This window comes from Trachypithecus francoisi, unplaced genomic scaffold (assembly GCF_009764315.1).
Source record: "Trachypithecus francoisi isolate TF-2019V2 unplaced genomic scaffold, Tfra_2.0 Lachesis_group10, whole genome shotgun sequence".
NCBI classification, from domain to species: domain Eukaryota; kingdom Metazoa; phylum Chordata; class Mammalia; order Primates; family Cercopithecidae; genus Trachypithecus; species Trachypithecus francoisi.
This window is the reverse complement of record NW_022681455.1, coordinates 73,619,299-73,646,529: the sequence shown is the minus strand read 5'-3', so window position 1 is coordinate 73,646,529 and position 27,231 is coordinate 73,619,299. Positions and strand designations below refer to the sequence as shown.

Sequence of the window (27,231 nt, the reverse complement as noted above, 5' to 3'; positions counted from 1 at the left end):
GCAGAAACCAATGGGAGCTATTTATTTTAGACATTTATTCCACGAACAAGTTTTCAAGAAGACATCTAAGTGAACACTGATACAAAACAATGAATCGACATCTATTTGCTCCGGGTCTTGGAATGCATTCAGAGGCAGAGGCTTCCAGTTTCACAAGTTACTCAGACACTCCTTTAGCCAGGGCTGCTCCAGCTCCTCACAGCCGAGTCTTGTCTGTCACCGGGAGCCAGACCTCCTGACAGGCTTCCTTCACTTCAGCCTACCTGCCACTGGTTATGGAGGTGCTTGGGGGGCTGCCTGCTGTGGATCATGAGGGACTTGCCCTTTCTCCTTCCCGAACAAGCTCCTGGGCTGACTTTGCTGTCACAGCATCCCTTCCCTTTCCTGAAGCATGAGATGGATTTGGTATGGCCAGATGTGGCAGGCACAGGAGAGCTGGGCCAGCAGCCTGGTCTTCTAACGTCTTCCGCATCTGTATCACGCTCCATAGCCTCATGAAACATTAGAGCCACAGCAACTTGGCAATCAAGTTCAACTTCTCTTCAGATGAGGCGCCAAGGCCCAGAGAGGCTATGATGTATCAAACAACGCTCATTAAGTAGTGACAAGACTAAAACTGTCTCTTTCAGCTTCTGGTCTCATACTTACTCCACCAAGGCAGGCTGCCCTGAGCCATTTGTGTGTGAGGTTTCCCTCTTTTAAAAACTGTTTCTTTCCAGATGAATGAATTAGGGTGAATGCATTAATAACATCACTGGTAAGAACTGGAGGTATCTGTGGCAGTAACAAAGCAAGCCTAGGTGGGACATACGAGCCCAGTTTCCAAAATGCCTTTGATAAGATGACAGTGAAAAGTTGTCAGTCTATGCTGTTTTTCAAAAACAGGATTTGACACAATTTACAAGGAAATAAGACAAAATGAAATAAATATAGGTTGGGGTAGGTGGTTGAGGTGGGCTGTAAGTTTTGTTGAGCTTTCCAGCAGCCAGAAGAGAGAGAGAAAAAGCAGCTTAAGTTACAAAAATCACAGTGTTTGTGATACATACATACAGATCTACACGCATATGTAGACGTGTGTGTGTGTATATATACTGCGCTTAGGATCAGGCTTTCCTTGGTACTGAGATCTAGATAAAAAAACCTTTTTCTATGAATCTTCATAAAGGCAATGTTATATGATCTAAAAGACACATTGATCAGAACATGATTATTCATTTTGACTTACATGTACCAGATGAAAACAAATAAAATGCAGGGAGACAAGTAGTGTTAGTCTAAAATGGGGGATAGACCTTCCATTTCTTCAGAACAAAGTTCATCAAATTAATGTAACACATTTCCAGACAGCCCATTTACAATTAGGAGTAGAGGTAGGGGAACCCAAATTCTGCCTCAGCTTGCTCGCAGGCATATAAGAGTTAAATAGAATCAGTTTGTCCCACTAGAAAGGGAAAGGTTCTTGACCCTTTCCTGCCACTGGGGAAGGGTGAGAGATGAAGGTACAGAATATGATTCTGAGCAACCCAGCGAAACTCTTCTGCAGGTGAAGGTGATGTTCTCATGACTGAGCTCCTGGCCCTGTGTAGCTGCCATGGTGTAAGTGGCCCCACCTTTTGCTGTGATAATTCCTCTATCAACGGTGAGTTCCTTGAACCCAGGCACCATGCCCCTTCCTTCCTTTTTGTATCCTTCACGGTGGCTAGAACATGGCCTTACATATAACAGTGCTTCATATTTATGAATAAGTCATCTACTTTCCTGAATCATGCTTCCATATAATATCAATCCTGTGTACGTATTACTAAGTGGTTATTTCTATTAATGTGCATCTTCTCTAGAGCTGGAATTCCAGAACATCTACACAATATAAACACAAGCCCACTGGCACCACACACATCTTACGTTGCTATGTATACTACCAACATGGAACTGTACTTAGCATTAGAAATCTTTAACTTAGAAAACACAGAAAAATCAACCGAGATGTGAAAAGTCATAACATTTCCAACAAACGTAAATCAGAAACATTTATCAACGTTTACCTGAGTCACCTGCCTTCCAAGAGGCCACGCCCCATTCTGGCACCATAAATTAGATTTCTTTGTACAGCGCCTACCCTCCTAGGTACTTTGCTGAACAAGTTTCAAAAGATTGAAACGTACCAAAAGGAACAGTATCATTTCCAGATGGCTTCAAATAAGAGCATTTGACAAAGAAAGGGAGAGATAAGAGCAAAATAATCACTTACAAACAGCCCTGACTCTGGTTCCCTTCCCATTAAACTTGTGACTTCTCCCTTGCCAAAGCAAAGCCACCCTGGGTTACCTACATACTACGGGAATAAACACCACTGGCTCCATCCTGAAGCAACTGGCCCTGGAAAATCAAATTTCTGGGTTCTATCTCTAACTTCAAAAGTGAATTAACCATCTCCCATCAGAACTTTTCCTTCAGTGTTTACTGGGTTACTGCTGGGGGTTCTCAAAGAGATTTTTCAGACAAAACAGGTAAATGAGGAAAACAAAAACAGTGTTCTGGATTTCTGGACTGAGGTTTTTATGAATGTTCCCACTTTTCACCCAGTGAGCTCTAGAGTTGTATAAGTTACTTGGGGCACTACAGTTAGGTTTCTGATGTGGTGAACAGGGACTAGAAGCCTCAGGAATAGAGACTGGGAGATTTAACAGCCAGCCCCGAGAGCACTGGTTTAAGCTGAGACGGCCATCTGATCTACAGCAGGCCAAAGGAGTACAACCGGTCTTAGAAATGTTTCCGGTGTCTATTACCTCTTCCCTATCCCCTTAAAGTTTTAGAAACACTATTATTATACTGCAGTGTGGGGGTGGAAGGTACGAAATATGCCAACATACCAGTCATGTTCTAAATAAGAGCCAGAGAAATTAGAGGATAGAACTAGAACGTGTCTGAAATCCTGCTTTACTTTAGTGAGACACACCATGAACAGGCCTCCTATTCCATCTGAGGAGGGCATGGTAGTTCAGAAGAGGTCGGCAGGAGCACCCAGAGCAACTGAGAGGTAAGTGCAGGGCTACAAGAAACAGTACAAGGACCTGGGATTACTTATAGACCGGAGAAGCAGCAGCCAGGGGATTTAAGTCTTCAGGTACAGAAAAGGATGAGGGGTGATCAATTGCTTCTCACCTCCACGTAGGGCAAGGCATTAGTAACAGGACTTCAGTAATAATACAGGGATTCTGCCCTAGCTATTTGGATAAACTTCTTGACACAAAAAAAGGTACACTGTAACGGACTTCTGAGGAAAGCTATAAAATCTTCACTCTTCTTTTGTGGATCTCTTCAAAACCAAGATGGATTTGATGTAGTTCTGATCAGACTCCTCAAAGTTCTCCCTAAATGTGAAAATCTGTTATCAAGTTGCATCCAGGATCTCATGGAGTAGGTAACAACAACAAAAAAACTTTTGGCATTTTTTATATCCTTGCAAACAATTCTCATCCACATGGAAAGATCTTGAATGTTGCCAGACTTAGCAATTCAGCTAGCTGCAGTGGCCTCAACGTACTGAGGAGTATTTCATTCTGAACTTGGACAACACATCTTCTCCACATTCTTAAAGGAGAAGCTGAGACACACAGAAGAAGAGGAACAGACTGATCAAGTTAGAGGCAGAGGTGAGAACAGGATGAAAGTGTCTAGTTTATTTATATTCTCAAGTTTATCTTGGGAATTACACTTCATAGCTAAGAAAAGATTGCTTCCAAGAATGAGATTAGGGTAAAATGGCTAAAGGGGCATTTAGGAAGAGAAGATCATCATCAAAAAGTTTTCCTAAACTCATCAATCTTTCCCTTATGTGGGTTCTCAGGGCAATACAGAGATGGAGGGTGTGGCAGAGGCTTTTCTCTCACATGAACTTCCCGATGTTTGGTAAGAACAGAACTCTTACTGAAACGTTTGCCACACTGGGCACATCCATAGGGTTTCTCTCCAGTGTGTATTCTCCGATGTTCTCGAAATCTTGTACAGTTATTGAAACTTTTTTCACAGTCCACACATTTGTAGGGATTCTCCCCAGTGTGAACTCTCCGGTGGGCGCTGAAATGAGAACTGTTGGTGAAGCTTTTCCCACACTCTCCACACTGATAGGGCTTCTCACCGGTGTGGGTTCTCTGATGTATAATAAGACTAGAGCTCTGACTAAAGCATTTTCCACACTCTCCGCATCTGTAGGGTTTCTCTCCTGTGTGAATTCTCTGGTGGGCACCAAAATTTGAGGAGTCATTAAAGCTTTTTCCACAGTCAAGACATTTAAAAGGTTTTTCGCCTGTGTGGATTCTTTGGTGTCTGATCAGGCTCCTGCTCCTACCAAAGCACTTCCCACAGACACCACACTTGTAAGGATTCTCCTTGTGGTGGGTCATCCGGCACATCAAACGAGCGTTCCTTCCAAAGTTTTCTCCGTATTTGAGAAGTCTGTAGGGTCTCTTCCCCACAAAAGGCCTCTGATGCACAACGGCTTTCCCTAAATCTCTAGGCTGAGACATTGGCTTTCCCTGTCTAATTCCTTGAAGATTCTCCCATTGTCTTCCTGAGATGCATTCCCTTTTGCGATATTTGCTGGGGTCGGTATTCTGGGAAACAACTCTTTTAGACTTTTCTATTAATGCCCTATGCTGTTCCATGTCCTTATAAACTATCTCTGCTGGATCCTCTTTGATGCTATTTCCAATTTCAAAATCTGAAAAAACAAAAGACAATACAAATTTCATACAAGTCTGATGTTAACCATGAACAACCTGGCTTGCAAGGCTTGATCCGTTTGCTCTCCATACACTTCTCTAACCTCAGACCCTGTGACTCTTCCCTGATTCATTCTGCTGTATTTCTTTCCATTCATAAACAGGCCAATAACAGCCAGTACAGATTAGGCCTTCAGAAATGGTTCCTGCATTATAATCCAAGCCATCATTCCCCATCCATATCCCAATTAACATGAGGGCAACCTGGCTTATCTCCCTGAGGTTCCGCTCTAATTCATCCTATTTTCATAATTTCACCTCTATACTAAAGCACACTACATCACACTGATCTATAGATTAGATTCTGACCAAGTCGAAGTTCCTTGAGGGACTTGAGTAACTAAATTCCTCTACATAGCTAATCATATCCCATCCAAGAGTATCTGTTTCTTCTCAAATGTTCTTCTCACTTTATTTTCCAGGCTGTCCCATAAACCACACTAATTGAAATCTTAATTCTCACTGTTCCCCAAATTGGAATTATTTTCTCACTCTTTTCATCTACATCCACGTTCACTACATCTTGGATCCAGATTTTCTGTGAAGTTTTCTGGACAGAGAGCATGACATGGTGAAGAGAGACAAGCTTTGGAATTACACAGCTCTGGGTCTGGTCCCATCTTGGTCAGTTATTAACTGTGTGATTTTTTTGTATTTTTTTTTTTTTGAGACGGAGTCTGGCTGTGTCGCCCAGGCTGGAGTGCAGTGGTGCGATCTCGGCTCACTGCAAGCTCCGCCTCCCGGGTTCATGCCATTCTCCCACCTCAGCCTCCGAGTAGCTGGGACTACAGGCGCCCGCCACCACGCCCGGCTAATTTTTTTGTATTTTTAGTAGAGATGGGGTTTCACCGTGTTAGCCAAGATGGTCTCGATCTCCTGACCTCGTGATCCGCCCACCTCGGCCTCCCAAAGTGCTGGGATTACAGGCTTGAGCCACCGCGCCCGGCCTTGTATTAACTTATTATGGAAAATTCAAACACAGAAAAGTCTGGAGAACAACAGTATATATAATGAACTCCCGTGAACCACTTACCTACATTTAACTATGACCTATTCATGGCCAATCCCATTTCATTTCCACTCCCACACACTCCCTGCTCCCTCCATCCAGACTACTTTGCAGCCAATTCCAGACATCACATCATCCGTAAACATTTCACAAGCTGTGCAACTTAGGCCCAATTCAGGTTGAGTTGATTCCCAAACCCTTGTTCTGAAACATCTGCTCTCCTGCCTTGTTTCTATTGCCAGTTTCAACATTACCTTCTTTCCATACATTCAGTGGAAACAACAGATAACTCTCAATCCCAAGTGCAGAGGCTGTGGCATGGGAAGGGGAAAGGAGGGCAGCCATCAATCAATCTAGTCACTTAAGTAAAAAGCCCTAACAATTCCATCTTTCACTTATTAGTACTCTTTTTGTCACCCAGGCTGGAGTGCAGTGGCATGATTATAGCTGACCACAGCCTTGATCTCCCAGGCTCAAGTGATCCTCCCACCTCAACCCCCCAAGTTGCTGGGATTATAGGTGCACACCACCACTCTCAGCTAATTTTTTATTTTTTGTAGACATGGGGTCTATGTTGCCCAGGCTGGTCTTGAACTCCTGCGTTCAAGCGATCCTCCCACCTTGGCTTCCCAAAGTGTTAGGATTACAGGTGTGGGCCACCACACCTGGCATGTCAGTACTTCTTTTGAAGTTTTCTGATTTTTTTTTTTTTTTTTTTTGAGACGGAGTCTCGCTCTGTCGCCCAGGCTGGAGTGCAGTGGCCGGATCTCAGCTCACTGTTAAGCTCTGCCTCCCGGGTTTACGCCATTCTCCTGCCTCAGCCTCCTGAGTAGCTGGGACTACAAGCGCCCGCCACCTCGCCCGGCTAGTTTTTTTATATTTTTTAGTAGAGACGGGGTTTCACCGGGTTAGCCAGGATGGTCTCGATCTCCTGACCTTGTGATCCGCCCATCTCGGCCTCCCAAAGTGCTGGGATTACAGGCTTGAGCCACCGCGCCCGGCCGAAGTTTTCTGATTGAGTACAATGTTATTCTGGGATTTGGAGGAAGTCAGAGCCTAGCAGTTGGCTTAGAGAAAGCTTGATAATTTGACGATGTGTCTGGAGCTCACTTTAAAAACAAGATTCACAAGGACTTTGTTTCCAGAGTTATCAAAGCCAGGGTTCTACAGGACTTAATTCAAGCCTTCATACTATCATTTCCCATATATATACTAAGCTAGAGTCATATGCTTCAATAAACTAGTCCTGAATTATCCCACACATTCAACTGATTGCCGGGGGTGCTTAATGTAGTGTTACGGGAAGATGGAGCTCCTGTCCTTCAGGAGCTCACCATGTCTGCGAGATCTTACATCTAAAGTGTTCAGTGCCATAAGACAGAGACAGACAAAGTATGGGAGGTGAGACATGGAGATATGTAGAGCCAAGGACATTCAAGCTGGAGGGAACATCACAAGCTAAAGTTTGGATGAGAAAGGGCTTGACGTGTCTGTAGGAAATAGGCAGTAGTTCTACTCTGAATAAGCACAGAGTTGAGGAAGGAAAACACTAACATGTAGACTAGAAGAGTAAGATAAGCTCAGATCAAAAATGGCTGTGAAACCTTAATAAGAGTGTGGGTGGGGAAAACTGGTTTGGAGGCTTTTACAACAGTCTAGGCAAGAGAGAGAGAAGACTGAACTAGACAGTGGCTAATGGTAACTGAAGAGGGGACAGATAGATGTGATAGTCTGGATGAGGGCGGGAGCCCACAGGGAAGAGCCATGGTGTGGTAAGGAAGATGGTGATGTTAGTTTTGAACATCTTAAGCCTGAGTTACTAGTGACAGGCCCACGAGGGCCTAACATGCAGGGGAAACATGCAGGTGGAGCTCAGGACCAGAATTTTCATTTAGTCTCTGCCTATCTTTTTTGTCTTACACACCACACATAACTATAAGATGTTCTTCTTTTGTGCTTAATGACACTCTTCCTTCATCCAAGATTTTTCTCATGTGTAATTCCAAGTTTTTCTTCCCCACGGTACTTTCAGGAGATACAAAACCCTGTCTGACCCACACCGACAAAAACCAAGGCTGAGAACCCAAGGACTGAGTCACTCTAAAGTGAGTTCCTCCTTTGAAGAGAAGCACCACGAGAACAGGAACTTTTGGTTTGTTTTTTCAGATGGAGTCTCACTCTGTCACCCAGGCTGGAGTGCAATGGCACGATCTTGGCTCACTGCAATCTGCGCCTCCGGGTTTCAAGTGATTCTCCTGCCTCAGCCTTCTGAGTAGCTGGAATTACAGGTGCCCACCACCACACCCAGCTAATTTTTGTATTTTCAGTAGAGACAGGGTTTCGCCATGTTGGCCAGGCTGGTCTCAAACTCCTGACCCCAGGTGATCCACCCGCCTCAACTTCCCAAACTGCTAGGGTTACAGGTGTGAGCCATTATGCCTGGCCAGGAGCTGTTTTATTCACTGCTATATCCTCTGTTCTTCAAGTAGCACAGGCACTCAAATATTTGTTGAATGAAGGAATATTCATGAGCTATGTGCAAGATCTACTGATTTTTCAGTAAATCACACTTACTCCTCTTTTGGACTAAAACTCCTTGGTTTTGCACCTTACCATTTGGGCTCTGCAGCAGACCTGGAGGTCCCTGGAATTCTGGCTCTTGCATAATTTCCTCCTCACTCATTCTCTCACTGCAAGAATCTTCTATTACTGCCTCCTGTGAGGTCTCTTCAGGTTCCCAGCCCGTAGGTTCCTGGGGTTCAACCTCAATACCCCCTCTTTCTTGCCTTGAAGGTGATGGGACTTCTTCTGGGGTGCTGGGGAAAGGAGCAGGTGCCCGAGAGTTAATCAGGGCATCCATTTCCTTGTAGAACGCACAGGACTCTAGCACGTGGCCATTTTTCACCTTGCGGTAACTCTTCTGAAGGCTTTTGAACTTGGTTCGGCACTGTTCTGGTGTCCGGAGGAAGCCGCACTCTCGAAGTTGTTCAGCTACAGCCCCATACAATTTGCTCTTCCGATGACAGGCTTGAAGTGCTTCATAAAACCGAGTCTCACGGAGGATATCAAGAAAAGTCTTGGTTTCTTCATAGCCCCAGTGCACACCTGCCATTTGGGGATAAAGTTCACAATGTAAGAAAGAAAAGGAGTCTGTAGCCTCTATACTATATACATTAAGAAATACAGAGGTAAAAAAAATTCCATTTACAGTGGCAACAAGAACTACAATATGCCTAGGAATAAGCTTTGCAAGAAATGAGAAGGTCTATATAAAAATGTGTAATATAAAACTAGAAAAAATGACGAGACACCGTTTATGAATAGGAAGACTCAAGTTGTACAGATATCATTTCTCATATGAATCTACAGTCAAAATCCCAATCAGATTTTTAAAATTGAAATTGGTAAACTAATCTCAAAGCTTATTTGGAAGAATAAAAATGCACTCCCCAAATCTGCCATTGCTACGGTGATTAACTAAATGATTTAGTTCTCTAGAAGGCTCTTTCCAAAGTGGTTAAGAATCATGACTAGAATTTCCAATAGGAAGTTTTCCCCTCAAATTTCCTACCACTTTTGTAACCAGTCTTCCTTAAGGAGCAGAACTATATTCAGAGTAGTTTTTGGACATCATTGAATCCTCTACTTTGAGATGAAATGATCTGCATGACAAGACTATGTTCTGTATTTATAGCAGAATAAAACTTTTCAGGGCATATCTAAATATAATTTGTAAAACATACTTTTTGTATGTTTTGTAATCTATAGTAGGAAAAAACCTCTATCCTCTATCTTACTAGGTGGTCTCTTCCAGGCCTATGACTGGATTCCCATAATTGAGACCACCCCAAGAGTCCCAGCCTCATGTTGATGGATTTTCAGATTGGTGAGACCTGTCTAGGCCTAATACATCTTCCCATCTTAGCAGATGTTTATTTTTTATTTTTTGAGACATAATCTCACTCTGTTGCCCAGGCTGGTCTGCAGTGGCACAATCATGGCTCACTGAAGCCTTGAACTCCTGGGCTCAAGCGATCCTCTCGCTTCAGACTCCTGAGTAGCTGGGACTACAGGAGTGTGCCACCATGCCTGGCTGATTGTTTTATTTTCTGTAGAGAAAGAGTCTCGCTGTGCTGCCCAGTTGCTCTAGAACTCCTGGCCTCAAGGGATCCTTCCAGCTCAGTCTCCTAAAGTGCTAGAATTACAGGTATGAACCACCGCATCCAGCCAGATATTTCTTTTGAATGGTTTTAGTCATGAATACATTCCCTAGCCTGATTTAGTTTTCCATTCTATGTAAGAATTTATAGGTTGGGTGCAGTGGCTCATGCCTGTAATCCCAGCACTCTGGGAGGTCGAGGCGGGTGGATCATTTGAGGTTGGGAGTTTGAGACCAGCCTGACCAACATGGTGAAACCCCGTCTCTACTAAAAACACAAAAATCAGCCAGGCGTGGTGGTGGGTGCCTGTAATCCCAGCTACTTAGGAGGCTGAGGCAGGAGAATTGCTTGAACCCACCTAGGAGGAGGAGGTTGCAGTGAGCCGAGATTGCGCCACTGCACTCCAGCCTGGGCGACAGAATAAGACATCATCTCCAAAAAAAAAAAAAAGAATTTATCTCTAGCTGGAGTAAAGAAACATTACTAACAACAGTGATACCAGGCAACGCTGTATTGTATTTTAGCATTTTCACAGTGCCTTCATTTATATTATTCTATTTAACACTAATAACAACCCTATGAGGTATTCTTTTTTTTTTATTGTATTTTATGTTCTAGGGTACATGTGCACAACATGCAGGTTTGTTACATATGTATACATGTGCCATGTTGGTGTGCTGCACCCATTAACTCATCATTTACATTAGATATATCTCCTAATGCTATCCCTCCTCCCTCCCCCCACCCCACAACAGGCCCCAGTGAGTGTGATGTTCCCCTTACTATGTCCAAGTGCTCTCATTGTTCAGTTCCCACCAGAACTCAAACAAATTTACAAGAAAAAAACAAACAACCCCATCAAAAAGTGGGCAAAGGATATGAACAGACACTTCTCAAAAGAAGACATTTATGCAGCCAACAGACACATGCCATCAGAGAAATACAAATCAAAACCACAATGAGATACCATCTCACACCAGTAAGAATGGCAATCATTAAAAAGTCAGGAAACAACAGGTGCTGGAGAGGATGTGGAGAAATAGGAACACTTTTTACACTGTTGGTGGGACTGTAAACTAGTTCAATCATTGTGGAAGACAGTGTGGCGATTCCTCAAGGATCTAGAACTAGAAATATCATTTGACCCAGCCATCCCATTACTGGGTATATACCCAAAGGATTATAAATCATGCTGCTATAAAGACACATGCACACGTATGTTTATTGCAGCACTGTTCACAATAGCAAAGACTTGGAACCAACCCAAATGTCCATCAGTGACAGAATGGATTAAGAAAATATGGCCCTATGAGGTATTCTTAGTCATATTTTACAGATGAGAAAATTGAAACTCAAAGTAGTTACATGATGTGTCTACTGTCGCACAGTTATTAACTGGTGATTTAATTCTGCATCTCTCAGTCACGAAATATTTAATACCAGCTCTCTTTTGCATGGTGTATCTGTCTGCCTTTTTAATTTTAATGTCTCTGTATTATATTTAAGATGGCTCTCTTATAAGCAATTAATGTCTGATAATCTTAGTCCTTTAAGTTTGGAATTGATTATATATTTGGATTTATATCTTATTTTTTTCCATCTGACTCATCTATTTTGTATTCTTTTTTCTCTCCTTTTTCTCTCCTTTCTTGTCTTCTAATTTTAGATTACGCAAGACAGGTTTATTTCATTTTTAATGAAAACCTGTTGAAACTGTTACGTAATTTTGTAATGGTTATTTTAGATAATGTAATAATGCATGCTTGACTTATTATAATCCAATACAACTGATTGTTTTATGCCAATTATCAGATAATACTAGATCCTTAGAACCCTTTAACTCCATTTGTCTTCCTTCCACGAGCACCCAAACACTCAAAATCCATGCTGTGCTCTAAAGTGAAAACGATTCCTCCATGGCTGCTTGGAGCTGTTACTCTCTGACTGCAATAGGGGTAGCAGCAAGCACCTGAAAGTACTTCAGTGATGTGGCCACACTGCAGTGAAAGTGGTGAGGTGTGTGTGACAGCACCCCCCTGGGTTTGGTCACTTCTGGTCTACTCCTTTTTCCACAAGATCACACATCTGTTTTCTTACCAGAGAAACAAAGCACAATTCTTACCACTGAGGTTCTGAAATAAGACAGGGGCACCATGGATTTCAGACTTGCGGATAAATTCAACGCCTATTTCGTCACCATCAGAATCTTCTGCGGCTTCCTCCTCCTCCACCAAGCTGATGTGTTCCTTACCACTGATGGCAATTCTCTTCAGTCTGGGGAGAGGTATCATCTCCTTTGGCTTATCAGTGGACGAAGCATGGGCTGCAGGGTTCAACAAAGCATCCATGTCCTCAAAGAAGGCGCAGGGTTCTAGCATGTGGCCATTTCTCACCTTTCGATAGCTTTTCTGGAGACTTTTGAACTTGGTTCGACACTGTTCTGGGGTTCGAAGGAAGCCACATTCTCGCAACCATTCAGCCACAGCACCATACACCTGGCTATTTCGGGGACAGGCCTGAAGTGTTTCATAAAAGCGAGACTCTTTGAGAATTGCCAGGAAAGTCTTTGTTTCCTCATAGCTCCAATGGACACCTGCTATCTTTTCATCTTCTAAACCCCACTGCTGCTGCTCTCTCCATGTTTTTCCTGTACTCCTTGCAGGGACCTGAATAGCATGAACTGACTTTTCCTTGATGTAGCTGCTTCGTAGCATACTTCTCTTGTTAGAGGAATGCAGACCTAGAGTCCATGGCTCCTTTCTCTGTTCCAACCGGGTTATCTTGTTAGATGTAGACGCTGTACTTCCTATAGTAAAAGAAACATATTTCATGGTAGACATATAAGTCATTACTGCATGCCTCAATCTTCTGCTGTCACATGCTCTCCTGGGCCACTTGTTCACACCCAAACCTTTCTCAGCTGTGACACTGCACATTTATTTTTACATGACTTCCTTGGTACAAACACCTACTAACTTACAAGATCATTTTACTTCTCATGTATGTACCATTTCTTTTCATAGCTAGTTCTTAAAAGAAAACCTTTAAGGGTAAGAATATACGTTTTTAATCTTTGATTCCCTCTCAGTAGCCAATGTTGTGTTAGGTTCAGGGTATGCTTCTACTCAGTATTTGTTACTTGTAAAATAAAGTGAATCTTTTCCCCACATTCCCCTCCATGCCCACCCCAACATACATACATATATATGTACTGGGACTGTAAGAGATGAGAAGTCAGAATTTTTTGTTAAACTGTATTACAAAGCTATAGTAATCAAAACAGTATGGTACTGGTATGAAAACAGACACAAAGACCAGTGGAACAGAATAGAGAGCCCAGAAAGAAGTCCATGCATGTATGGCTAAATAATCTTTGACAGAGTGCCAAGAACACATCACTAGGAAAAGGTCATCTTTTCAACAAATGGTGCTGGGAAAACTGGATATCCAGATGCAAAAGAATGAAACTGGACCCCTCTCTTACACGACTCACAAAAATGAACTCAAAATGGATTAAGCCTTAAATGTAAGACTTGAAACCATAAATCTCCTAGAAGAAAACACAGGGGACAAAGCTCCTTGACAGTGGTCTTGGCAATTATTTTTTTGGATATGACATCAAAGCACAGGCAATGAAAGCAAAAATAAATGAGTGGGACTATATCAAACTACAAAGCTTCTGTACAGCAAAAAAAAACTAATCCAAAACAACAACAACAACAACAAAAAGTCAACAAAGTGATGAAAAAATCTATGGAATAGAAGATTTGCAAACCACTCATCTGCTAAGGGGTCAATATCTAAAATATACAAGGAACTCCTATAATTCAATAGCAAAATAACAACAACAAACCAAACAATCTCATTAAAAAATAAGACAAAGACATGAATAGACATCTTCCCAAAGAAGACATACAAATGGCAAATACGTACATGAAAAGGTGCCCAACATCGCTAATCATCAGGGAAATGCAAATCAAAGCCACAATGAGGTATCACTTCATACCTTTCAGAATGGCTATCATCAAGGAGACAAAAATAAGAAGTGTTGGTGAAAAGAAAATGAAACCTCTGAATACTGTTGGCGGAGTTGTGAATTGGGAAGTCATTATGGAAAACAGTACAGAGGTTCCATAGAGAACTAAAAATAGAATTACCATATGATCCAGCAATCCTGCTACTGGGTATATATGCAAAAATATTAAAATTAGTAGGCCAAAGAGGCACTACCATGTTCACTGCAGCATTATTCACATATAGCTAAGATATGGAAGTAACCAGGAGGCTGAATGGATAAAGAAAATGTGGTCTCTATACACAAAGGAATACTATTCTGCCTTAAAAAAGAAGAAAATTCTGCCTTTGCAACAACATGGATGAACATGGACGACATATGTTAACTAAGGTAAGCCAGGCACAGAAAAGACATATATCACATGATCTCACTTTCTTGGCAGAATCTAAAAATGCCCAACTCATAGAAATAGAGAGTAGAGGATGGTTACCAGAAGCTGGGGAAGGAGGAAGGAGGAATGGGGAAAGTGGAGATTTGGTCAAAGGGTACAAAATTTCAGTTAGATGGGAGGAATAAACTTTAGTAATCTATTATACAGATTTAGTAATCTATTATATAGTGACTATAATATGTAGTAATGCTTTGTCTATTTCAAAATTGCTGAAAGAGTAGATTTTCTTTTATTTTTGAGGCAGGGTCTCGTTCTGTCACCCAGGCTGGAATGCAGTGGCACGATCTCAACTTGCCTATGCCTCCTGGGTTCAAGTGATTCTCCTGCCTCAGCCTCCCAAGTAGCTGGGATTGCAGGTGCCCACCACCACACCCGGCTAATTTTTGTATTTTTAGTAGAGATGTTGTTTTGCCACATTGGCTAGACTGGTCTCAAACTCCTGACCTCAGGTGATCCACCTGCCTTGGCTTCCAAAAGTGCTGAGATGACAGACATGAGCCACTGTGACTGGTCTAAAAGAGTAGATTTTAGATATTTTCACCATGGGAAAATAAGTATGTAAGGTGATAAATTTTTTTCTTTCTTTCTTTTTTTTTTTTTAAGACAAATTCTCCCTCTGTCCCTTAGGCTGGAGTGCACTGGCATGATCTCAGCTCACTGCAACCTCTGCCTCCTGGGTTCAAGCAATTCTCCTGCCTCAGCCTCCCGAGTAGCTGGGACTACAGATGCACACTGCCACGCCCAGATAATTTTTGTATTTTCAGCAGAGACGGGGTTTCACTATGTTGGCCAGGCTTGTATTGAACTCCTGACCTTGTAATCCACCCACCTCGTCCTCCCAAAGTGCTGGGATTACAGGCATGAGCCACCACACCACGCTGAGGTGATGGATTTGTTAATTAGCTTGATTTAATCATTCCCCAACGTAAACATGTATCAAAACATCACATTGTACCCTATAAATATATACAATTATTATCTGTCAATTAAAAAAAGACAAATAACAAGGTTTTGGAGAAAAGGGAATCGTCGTGCACTACTGGTGGGAATGTAAACAGGTACAGCCATTATGGAAAACATTAGGGAGGCTCCTCAAAATATCAGAACTACAATATGATCCAGCAATCCCACTTATGGTATATATCCCAAGGACACAAAATCAGCATCTTGAAGAGATAGCCATACTCCCGTGTTCACAGTTCACAGTGAATAGTCACTGGACTATTCACAATAGTCCAGACATGGAAATAACCCAAGAATCTGCTGACAAATGAATATTGAAAATGTGAAAATACAGGAAAAAATATATATAATGGAGTACTAGTCAGTCATAAAAAAGGAGAAGCCTGGGCCCAGTGGCTCAATGCCTATAATCCCAGCACTTTGGGAGGCCAAGGTAGGTGGATTACAAGGTCAGGAGTTTGAGACCAGCCTGGTCAACATAGTGAAACCCTGTTTCTACTAAAAATACAAAAAGTAGCTGGGCATGGTGGCATGCACCTGTAGTCCCAGCTACTTGGGAGGCTGAGGCAGGAGAACTGCTTGAACCTGGGAGGCAGAGGTTGCAGTGAGCCGAGATCACACCACTGCACTCCAGCCTGGGTGAGAGCAAGACCCTGTCTCAAAAAAAAAAAAAAAAAAAGGAAATCCAGTCATTTGTGACAAGACAACACAGATGAACTTGGAGGGCATTGTGCCAAGTGAAATAAACCAGACAGAGGAAGACAAATATGATCTCACTTACATGTGGAATCTAAAATGCTGAACTTAAGAGAAAGAGAGAAGAAAACAGTGGTTGCCAGAGGCTTAGGTAAGGGGAGATGGTGGTCAAAGGGTATAAGCTTTCAGTTACATGATTAATAAATTCTAATTATACAGCATGATAGTTACAGTTAACAATATTATAGTGTATACCTGAAATTTACTGAGAGTGTAGATCTTAAGTATTCTCAACACACAAGTACATAACCATGTAAGGTGATGGATGTGTTAACTCAAACGTGGTTATTATTTTACAACGTATATGTACAAAAAATCATCAAGTTGCAATATGACATTCTTAAATATACATAATTTTATTTGCATATATATACATATATATATTTTTTGAGATGGAGTTTTGATCTTGTTGCCTATGCTGGAGTGCAATGGTGTGATCTCAGCTCATTGTAATCTCTGCCTCCTGGGTTCAAGCTATTCTCCTGCCTCAGCCTCCCAAGTAGCTGGGATTACAGGCATGTTCCACCATGTCCAGCTAATTTTGTATTTTTAGTAGAGATGAGGCTTCACCATGTTGGTCAGGCTGGTGTTGAACTCCTGACCTCAAATGATCCATCTGCTTTGACTTCCCAAAGTGCTGGGATTACAGGCATGAGCCACTGTGCCTGGCCTTATTTGCATATATTTAATAAATATTAAATTTATTTGTACCCCAGTAAAGCCAAAAAAAATTAGGTAGAAGAACCTAATTTTCAAACAAAAACTTACAGGAACCCATAAATACATACATCAAAGAAATAAAATGGACTTGTTTTGCTTAAGGAGGTTGAGGGTGGGTGGGCAAAAAAAAGCCGTATAGCTTATGATAGAGCTTTGTGGTCCTGAGACACATCAAAGACGTCTTTCTCCTCAAAAGAGATTGAGATCCACTCTTCTATTACATGAAGGGGAAAGATAATCTGTGACTTCACATTTGAAAATTATTGGTACAGATATATTTTCATAAGTACTTATTGAAAACAAAATATTTCGTTAATAACATATTTCATTTAAAAAAAAGAACTTCTGAAGACATTTTGGTGAGGTTAGTAGGAAAGAGCTGTTAAGAACAGAAAGCAAATTGAGAATGTGCCAGCTTACAATACAAAAGAGATGAACATGTAGTAATTTGAATCCTAGCTACATTGCTTCTTTCACTTTTTGACCAGGGGAAGTTCCTTAAGCTCTCTAAGCCTCAGTTTCCTATGGAATAATACCATTTACTGTACTATATCATTTTATATAATACAAATATGACAGTCATATGTAACTCCTCTCCAAAGTTTTAATCACTAAATTATTATTATTTTTTTACTGGAAGAAGGAATGGGTGAAGGAAGAGAACCTGGCTAAGTAATTACACTAGACAATCCTTAGAGATCCTTTAAGTGTTAACATTTATATCTGACTATCTTCTAATCAGTAGAAATGAATACATTAGAAAGCCCCAAGTCTTATATTTGGAAAGGGAAGGAATCCTTACCCAGGGAGACCACGTTCCCAACATTCTCCTTCCTGAAATCCCGGTAGAGGTCCCTGTGGGCAGGAATCTGATGCACACTCTTTTTGTAGGAAAAGCCTCTGGCCACGTGGACATCTTTCACTGGTTCCTGTAATGACACTAACACCAATGACTACCAAGATAACTGCACAGGTCTTCAAAGGATGAACAATCATGGATGAGGCAGAGAAGGACCCTAAATAAGAACTGAAATCAACGAACAAGTGGATAGTTTGTGCCAAATGAAGCAGAAGAGAAAGAATCATAAGATGACAAGATAAGCAAGATGATCCAGCAAGGAGTCTCATTACTCAGAAGACTGGGTCCCATCTTTTTGGGAAAAGGAGTAATGGGGAAAAAGTCTCTTGTGGGGAGTATAAAAATTTGAGGACAGTGAAGGCACAGAAAAGCATTGTGCCTAAATACCCTAGTAAGGAAGGCCAGAGAAGACAATTATGGCAGGGCATGGTGGCTCACACCTGTAATCTCAGCACTTTGGGAGGCCGGGGTGGGCAGGTCACTTGAAGTCAGGAGTTTGAGACCAGCCTGGGCAACATGGTGAAACCCCGTCTCTACTAAAAATACGAAAACTTAGCCAGGTGTAGTGGCATGCACCTGCGGTCCCAGCTACTCAGGAGGCTGAGGGAGGAGAATTGCTTGAACCCGGGAGGCAGAGGTGGTTGCAGTGAGCTGGTATCGTGCCACTGTACTCCAGCGTGGGTGACAGAGTGAGACTCCATCTCAAAGAAAAAAAAGACAATTACAATGTACCTGGGACCCAGCAGGAAGCCGTGTGGTTGTCACTTCCTGATCTAGGGTATTCCATTCATCAGCAAGGGCAGGAACCCAGGGAGAAGGCCGAGCTGTAAGAATAGAAAGAAACGATTAGTAATCTCGGCTTTGACCCTTTAATTCATGCTGTCTCTCGTTTTAAGAGAAGAGTATGTATTGAAACACCAACAAATATAAATTCACCATTTTCTCTGCGAGTTGAGAACAATGTCCAGAACCACAGTACCCTAAAGCTGGGATCACAACCTCAAATTCTTTCTGGGGGTAAGCAAGTAAAGTACAAGATGAAGGGGGCCAGGTAAGGACTGTGGGAACTGGAGAGCACATATCTGATTGAAAGGGCACCGCCAATGCTCAGGTCCCACTCACGTCTCAGTGTGAGACTATGGCTGTGGTTCCTCCCCTCCTTCCCTTCCTCCCTCTTCTCTTTCCCTTCCTTTCCCTTCCTCTCTCTCTCTCAACCATGGACATTTGCAATGCATTCCATCATAATATAAATTTGGGGAGGCATAAAAAAGTATAGTAGTACTGAATCTTGCCTCTCAGTGAAGAGCTGTGTAAGTCCGACATACTTGAGGTTTAAAAATAATTGTGCCATTCTGGGGGAAAGGAAACTAACATTTATTGAGCACTATTATGCACTGGCTCCTTTACGCTGCCTCATTTAATCTGCACGAATGGCCTTGTTACTTCCCTTTTAAAGATGAGAGGACTGGGCGTGGTGGCTCACGTCTGTAATTCCAGCACTTTGGGAGGCCAAGGCGGGCAGATCACCTGACATCAGGAGTTGAAGAGCAGCCTGGCCAACATGGTGAAACCCTGTCTCTACTAAAAATACAAAAATCAGCCAGGTGTGATGGCACACGCCTGTAACCCCAGCTGCTCAGGAGACTGAGGCACGAGAATCGCTTGAACCTGGGAGGCGGAGGTTGCGGTGAGTCGAGATTGTGCCATTGCACTCTAACCTGGAGCAAGACTCCACCTCAAAGAAAAAATAAAATAAAATAAAATAAAATAAAATAAAGATGAGAGAGTGGAAAGTTTGAGAAGTATCCTGACCAAGGCCTCATAGATAAAAAAAAAAAAAAAAATGGCAGAGCTAGGTTTTGAATCGAGGTCTGTCTGCCTCTAAAGCCTAAGCTCTTAGCCTCTGTGCATTCATGTTCCTTTTCACATTATTTGCCCAAGTTCACAGACAGAGGGTGGCAGAGACAAGATATAAACAGAAGACTTCTGACGGCAGGTCCAGTGATGTTTCCATTCCTCTCTTTAAACCTGAGATGAAGCCACAGTTCAGGAGATGGAGAGATCACTGTGGACTGGGAAGGACAGGGTAATCATTTCCTAGTATTTGACCTGATTCATTAACGTGCAGGGCAGCTATGAATGTCAGTGGTCCCCCCTCTGCAAAGTCTTAACTGTTTATCCCTCTCGTATGCCACTTCTGTGATGCCTTGTGAGTCAAACTTCGAACACAAATGTCTTGTTCCCTTTCAAACAGCTTTCTGACTTGTTTAGTCAGCCAAGAGCACATACACATGGCAGGACTGAAAAACACAAGATTACTGTAGTGCCTCGGCCTCCCAAAGTGTTGGGATTACGACATGGGTCACTGTGTCTAGCCGTGGAGAGTTTAAATACCACCACAAGATCTCATAGCTGGTCCAGGCAATCTGTTTCCCCAGTTTGGATTTTTTTTTTTTTTTTTTGAGACACGGTCTCGCTCTGTCACCCAGGCTGGAATACAGTGGTGTGATCACGGCTCACTGGAGCCTCAACCTCCTGGGTTCAAGCAATCCTCCTGACTCAGTCTTCTGAGTAGCTGAGACCACAGGTGCATGCCAAAACACTCCGCTAATTTTTTTTTTTTTTGCGATTTTGTAGAGACTGGGTTTTCCCATGTTTCCCAGACTCAGTTTCCAACTTTATGATACCTTTTCACTTATATTGCACATGTTCCTAATTCTTGAAGTGAATGAAACCTTTCTCCTTAAATACTCTATTTCGAACATGTATCTGGGAGGCCCTCCACTGAGCATTCACAGCGTTGGGGGTACCGTGGAAATCTGCCGCAGCCTCTGCACTGGACATGCTCCAAGTCTTCCCTCTTACCATTCTTGGGTAAGGGCCGACGTTCTCGCTTTCGGTTCAGCTGTTCCTGGTGTCCTGAGTGGAGGCTTCCAGCTTCCTCCCGAGACACCACCCTGGGTTGGGTCTCCACCTGCCCTGGCTGGAAGTCTGCCACCTCCCACGCTGCTCCAAGCAGGGCATGCTTCTCTGGGTGCACAGGACTGCTGACCTGAGAAATGAAGTCAATACCATAAGAGGGAGTAAAACAGACCCATAGCAGGGCGAAATTCTCCTAGGAAAGACATCAAAGAAGGACAGAGACATGAGAAGGAATGAAAATTCCACTCCATCCCCAATGGAGTATCTGAGAGCGCTGGGCTAAGAGTACTGTCCAGCAGTCTGGGTGTAAGGTAATAGAAGAGTATTCTTTTTTCTGAGACAGAGTTTCACTCGTGTTGCCCAGGCTGGAGTGCAATGGCACGATGTTGGCTCACTGCAACCTCCACCTCCGAGGTTCAAGCAATTCTCCTGCCTCAGCCTCCCAAGTAGCTGGTATTACAGGCATGCACCAACACACCTGGCTAATTTTGTATTTTTTTAGTAGAGATGGGGTTTCACTATGTTGGTCAGGCTGGTCTCGAATTCCTGACCTCAGGTGATCAACCCGCCTCGGCCTCCCCAAGTGCTGGGATTACAAATGTGAGCCACCACGCACAGCCAGAGTAATCTTTATTACTAATCAGAGGGGGAAATCTGCCAGGAGTGAAAGAGCCTCCTTGTTGCTAGAATAGATATTATTTGACTCTTTATATTTGTTAAATTCACAAAGAAGTAAAAGTTACCAGGACATGAATATATTCACTAGTGAAATGAAAACTTCCAAAATTAATATCCACATCTGTCTATCCCTGACCAACACAGCAAACTGCTGATAGATCTATACACAATGCAAGTCCGGTGCAAGGTGAAACTGCAAATCTTGCAAATACTGCAGGATTTCACGAGGTTCATGAAAGGGAGGTTGAAGAACAACTAGAAGAGCATGCAAGCCACTGAGAAATGAAGACTGGAGGAGAGTGACAGAAATGATGGCATGAGAGCACTTCAGAAGACAGTGAGTGGAAAAGTAAATGCTTGGAGACAGCTCTGGGATAACGAATGAAGTCTTTTTATTTATTTATTTTTTTTAAAGGGGGAACAGAATAGCCTTTTTTGATCAAAATGCGTAAGTGAACCTCTATGACGCAAAACCATATTGTTCTCTTATATTGTTTTGTTGCAAACATTATGCCAAAGATGACGATAAATGCTTAGGTGAATAATGTCTGGTTTCCATTGCAAGACAATATTTCAACCAAAGCTTTTACTTTTGTATTTCATATGAAACTCTGATCCCCTTTTAAGTGGATTCACTTAAAGTGAAAAGACCCCCTTACAGGGTCTTTTATTAGTACCATTTATCTTTCTCTGAAAAGCACTTCTTTCTACAGCACATCCCTGCCCACATGCCTTTCCCATTCCCTTTTTTCTAAGTACAAAAATTTGGAAAATCCTCTCTCACCTGCTGCCTCAGTCTTCCAGTCTCTTTCTCCAAATGCACTACCAGGGCCACCGCTTCCTCTCCACTTTGCGGACACTGCTTCTGTGCCCAAGCCTGAATCTTCTCGGGTAAAATGGTGAGAAACTGCTCAATCACCAGCAGCTCAAGTATTTGCTCCTTGGAACGCATTTCTGGCTTCAGCCACCGGCAGCAAAGTTCCCAGAGTTTACTGAAAGCTTCATGGGGTCCGGTCACATCCTCGTAACAGAATTGCCTGAAGCATTTGCGGAAAGTCTCACAGCTATTCGATCCTTCCAGAATGGGCTCTGATACCCACTCGGGGTCCTTTTCCATCTTCATTATTAGGCATCCCTCAACCTCCAGGGGCGAGTCGATCTGAGAGTCGAGGGCTACAGCCATGCTGCAGCCCAGGGGTCAATTTCACGTCTAGCTCAAGGTGGGGACCCAAAGAAGACTCCAAGCGCTCCTTGCTTAATCTTCCTGGGAGTGTGGTAAGGTAGGGAGGTAAAAACGGCCAGGTCAGCAGGAACAGGGTATTCCAGGCTGATTAATCAAATCTATGCCAGGCCCTTGAAAAGGTGAATGTATATCCTAAGATGCAAAAGCCCGGCCTTTTCTCCAAACAAGACGCGACCCCGCAATGTGGTTTTCCAGGATGCATCCCTCTTAGTGTAAAGTCGGAAACCGGGAGGCTGGAGGACTGGTAGAAAAATGAAGCTGGTTGAGGAAAGGCTGGGCGGAGGCGGACAGTCGGGCCAGGAGGGGGTGTGTCCGCTACTCCGGGGTCGGGCTCCGAGAGGCGAGGCCTCGAGTGGGTGGGGCCGGATGTGCAGGCCCCGCCCGGCGCCAGGTTCCGGGCTCGGGTCAGGGCAGCATGCCCAGGCCGCTGCGGGTGCCGCTGGGAGCTGGCGGAGTCCGAGAGCGGCGCCGCGCTCTTTCGGGCCCACTACAGCCCCAACCGTCCCCAGGAAACCTCTGCCCACTGAGGAAAGGCCGCAAAAACCGTTCCGCTAGGAGGGAAGAGCCGCAGGCCGAAGCCAGGCCTCGCAAGGGGCAGCGGCCGGCTCCTCGCGTTCGGCCTCGTCCACTCGGCCCGCGGCGGGCGCTGGGAGCCGCAGCCACGCATGCGCCGCCTGCCACCAAGCGCCGCGGGGCCCGCGCGAGGCGTCTTCGCGGGCGAGGGGCTGGGGGAGGGGGCCCGTGTGGAGGACTCTCGCGAGAGCGCGCTGCGCGGCGACTGGGCGCTGAGGGTCCTTCCGCAGCGGAGGGACACAGAGGGACTCTAGGGCACCTGCCATCGCGAACAGTATGGGAGCGGGAGGCGAGTGCCGCTTCAGGCGGAGAATCCAGGAGGTGGCGGGACCTCCCTGAGGCAGAGTCGCCGCTACCGAGGCCTGGCTGCCGGGGAAGGAGAGCACGGGAGCGCGGACTCGTGTGTCTGGCGGAGGGACACGGATTTCCGGCGGAGGGATCTGTGCTGTGTTTCTGGACCAGGGCCGCGGCCGGGGCTGGAGCGGGTCACCGGACTCTGGGATTTTCTTGCCCTGGCGGAGGCGCACCTTGTGGCCTTTTTCCTTGCCGGCGGAGGGATCTGTGCTTGGCTCTAGGTCTTTCCCGGCGCTGTCCCAGCTCAGTGGTTTCTTGTTGCTCCTGGCGTTGGGAAGGTAGATGTGGTCGAGCTTGAGGAGAAGGCGGCAGAGGGGTCTCAGGGCCAGCGTTCCGCCAGCCAGGCCCCTGCTTGCTCCCTCATGGTGCTGCCCCTGTCCCCGATTTCATAGACCGGCTTTCCCTCTCGAGCACCTACTATGTGCCAGGCTGCGCTTTGCGCACTTGGCAGAGGCAACAGTGTCACCAGGGGGTGCTGGTTTCTCCCAAAGGGGCTTTTGTCTGTCCATTGTTGCAGAGTTAGCGCATGAGACCAAGTGTGTCAGGCAGTTCACCCTTCAGTGGCCATGGAATTGGAGAAGTGGGAGCGTAGCTCGCAAATCAAGCTCTCAGCTCTTGAAAACAGAATTTACAGGTAATAGGAAGTGTTGATGAAAAGTAAAACTGAAATATTTGAAGAGATTTATTCTGGACCGAATACGAGTGACCATGGCCCGTGACACAGCCCTCAGGAGGTCTTGAGAACATGTGTCAAAGGTGGTCGGGGTGCAACTTGGTTTTATACGTTTTAGGGATGCATGAGACGTCAGTCAAATACATTAAGAAATACATTGGTTTGGTCCAGGAAGGCAGGACAACTCAAAGGGGTGGGGGTCGGGGTGGGGGCTTCCAGGCTATAGGTAAATGTAAACATTTTGTACTTGACAATTGGTTGAGTTTGTCTAAAGATCTGGGATTGATAGAAAGGAAATGTACAGGTTAAGATAAAAGTGAAGACCAAAGTTCTTTTGAAGTCTTATGGTGGCTGCCTTTAGAGATAATAGATGACAAATGTTTCCTATTCAGATCTTCAAAAGGTGTTAGACTTTTAGTTAATCTGTTTAGGATTGGAAGGGCCTGGAAGAAAAAGATCTAGCTATGTTAATAGATGTTCTTTACAGAGGCACGTTTTCCCCCACAAAGGATAGGTTTTAGGGGAAAATGCTGTCCTTTATGGAAGAAATTGCAAAATAGGGCAAAGAAACATGTTTTGGGGTAAAATATTTTGACTTTCTTCTTTGTCACGTAATGTTATGCCAGAGTCAGATTGGCAAGTAAGTCATCATATAGAGGGTTAAATAAAACCCATCTGATGAGAATTTATGGTTTGTAGGGCAGGACTCCCCAGATCCCTTACATAGGAATTTGGGCAGGATTTAAAAAATCAGAGTTTAGGTCGGGCGTGGTGGCTCACGCCTGTAATCCCAGCATTTTGGGAGGCCAAGGCAGGTGGATCACTTGAGGTCAGAAGTTCAAGACCAGCCTGGCCAACATGGTGAAACCCCGTCTCTACTAAAAATACAAAAATTAGCTGGGCGTGGTGGTACACACCTGTGATTCCAGCTGCTCGGGAGGCTGAGATGTGAGAATCGCCTGAACCCGGGAGGCAGAGGTTGCAGTGAGCCGAGATAGTGCCACCACACTCCAGCTTGGGTGACAAATTGAGACTGGGTCAAAAACAAAACAGAAAACAAAAAACATACAAATCAGCGCTTAGTCCTCAGGTGTCCTTAATGAAGAGGCTGGGCGTTAAGAGCAAGGCAAGGAGGCAAAAGGCACGCTTGAGCCCGGGAATTGGAGACCAGCTTGGGCAACATGGCAAGATCCTGTCTCTAAAAAAATAAAAAAATAAAAAGAACAGGAGGAGGAATATTCATGTTTTTTTCTTGGGAAGGGAGGTAGATTTTCCTGGAATCAAGGCGCTGCCTCTTTTTTGTCCTTTTTTGGTCTTTTCGGGTCATGATGGTGATTGTCAACTGTCATGGTGCCAATGGGAATGTCATTTAGTACTGAAGTTGGATGAGGATGAAGCTAGAGGTTCTTGAGAGGTCGAGTAAGCTAAGAAGGAACCTGTGACCACAGACATCCTGTTTTCTAAAAATAAGCAGAGTTAAATCCGAGTAGGCATTTAGCTATGTCATGGAGGCATTGCATTGGGTAACAAAAGCCAGGTAGGCGTCCAGCTAAGTCCCCTAGGCCCTGCAACGGGTAACAGCAGTACTGACTCTAAGAGAGAAGCTTGCTTGCTTGAGTATAATTATTGTTTTGCCTGAGTTTGTAAATTATTCACTAAAAACAGTCACAGCAAAAACAGGACCTTCTTCAACAGATAAAACACACAGACCAGCAGCTCTGGGAACAGGCTGATGGTCCCTACACAATCTAGTCACAAGGCGTTGACCAAGAAAGTAATGATTAACTGCCCATCTGAGACTGTGCATGATTGACGAGAATGTTTTTGTTTTGTTTTGTTTTTTGAGACAGTCTTGGTCCGTCGCCCAGCCTGGAGTGCTTGAACCCAGTGCAAGAACCCAGTCTTGGTTCACTGCAGCCTCTGCCTCCTGAGTAGCTGGGACTAAAGGTGTGCGCCTCCGCACCTGGCTAGTTTTTGTATTTTTAGTAGAGATGGCGTTTCACTATGTTGGCCAGGATGGTCTCGAACTCCTGACCTCAAGTGATCCACCTGCCTCAGCCTCCCAAATTGCTGGGATTACAGGCATGAACCACTGCCCCTGGCCCACAAGAATGTTTTGATGATTATTTCTCCTAATTTTCCTTAAAATTCCTGGATCTAGAGGCACAACTGAAAAAGGTGGTCTTTGAACCCTAGTGCACTGCCTTTTGCAGGTTGCTGGTTTCTTGAATAAAGCTAACTTTACTTTCACCAAAGCTTGTCTTTTGAGTTTTTAGCTTTCAGGCGATGAGTGGCCTGGACACCAGTTCGGCTACATGTATGTCAGTGGGCAAAACAAAAATCCTTATTCTGGGAGGTAGATAGCTTGTTAGAGCACACAACCTAATCACTTCTTTCCCAAATGTTAAAAATTGAGCCAATTTTAGCCCCGGAAGCTTAGGGTACCATGTACATAACAGGCATTAGCTGAGGGTGGGGCAGAGAGAATCAGTGGGGCACCTCGTATATGCCAGGGGTTGTATCAGCATCTGTACACAGCTCATTTTTCTTTCTAAATAATACTGAGGACCTATTTAATGCCAGATGTGGTGGTAGGTAGGGAGCAAAAGCAGGATTCCCCTCCCATTATTGAGTTTTCAGACTGGTGGGAGAGGCAGGAATTAAGCAAGTAATCCACCAACTGATGTGTAATTCTAAGGGAGATGGGTGCCACCAAGAAGAGACATGGTGCTGAGAACCTATGTCTATCAGAGGTATTGATCTATTTGGGAGGTCTGGAAAGGTTTTTTTGAAGAAGCAGTGCTAGGGGTGAGATCCAAAGGAGGAGTAAGAGCTAATTAGGCAAAGCCTAGTCCTCACAAAAATCGTATAAACCAGATGTGATTGTCTTCATTTCAGAGTTTAGGGCATTGAGACTTCAGCAAGGTGATGTCACTGCCCAAGGTTACATCAGATTAAATGGTAACCCAGGATTCAGATTCAAATAAGAGTGGGGTCCTTTACGTTCTCCTTGGGCTATTTGGTGGTTTTAGGAGAGGCAAGTATCACAAACAACTTGGGGACACGAGGGAGCA

The 27,231-nt window shown here is 44.0% G+C and overlaps 2 protein-coding genes across 4 annotated transcripts in view; one reads left to right on the top strand and one right to left on the bottom strand.

Moving 5' to 3' along the window:
- ZKSCAN2 (zinc finger with KRAB and SCAN domains 2) lies at positions 1-23,211 on the bottom strand. Its single transcript, XM_033217706.1, has 7 exons — positions 22,099-23,211; positions 20,580-20,766; positions 18,447-18,538; positions 17,658-17,784; positions 12,073-12,756; positions 8,404-8,895; positions 1-4,720 (listed from the first exon to the last, which is right to left on the bottom strand). Exons 1-7 carry the CDS (start codon positions 22,495-22,497, stop codon positions 3,798-3,800), a joined length of 2,904 nt encoding a protein of 967 aa, XP_033073597.1. The 5' UTR covers positions 22,498-23,211; the 3' UTR covers positions 1-3,797.
- The window catches only part of LOC117087470 (translation initiation factor IF-2-like), a 33,899-nt gene continuing 29,418 nt past the window's right edge, over positions 22,751-27,231 (top strand). For 2 of the 3 annotated variants that reach the window (XR_004438822.1, XR_004438821.1), the window contains exon 1: positions 22,751-24,118. Coding sequence is in view for 1 of the 3 variants with exons in the window: in XM_033217707.1 (XP_033073598.1) it covers positions 22,973-23,782 (810 nt within the window). In the remaining 2 variants the exon portion in view is untranslated. Of the gene's footprint in view, positions 26,413-27,231 lie in introns of those variants that run through there. The other variant, XM_033217707.1, reaches the window with a different exon arrangement.

Excerpts from the sequence above, each read along its gene's own strand:
- ZKSCAN2 (XM_033217706.1), bottom strand. The coding sequence starts at position 22,497 with ATGGCTGTAGCCCTCGACTCTCAGATCGACTCGCCCCTGGAGGTTGAG. Across the intron at positions 20,767-22,098 it reads CTGGAAGACTGAGGCAGCAG|GTCAGCAGTCCTGTGCACCC; the intron begins GTGAGAGAGGAT and ends TTCATTTCTCAG. Across the intron at positions 18,539-20,579 it reads TCGGCCCTTACCCAAGAATG|CTCGGCCTTCTCCCTGGGTT; the intron begins GTAAGAGGGAAG and ends CTATTCTTACAG.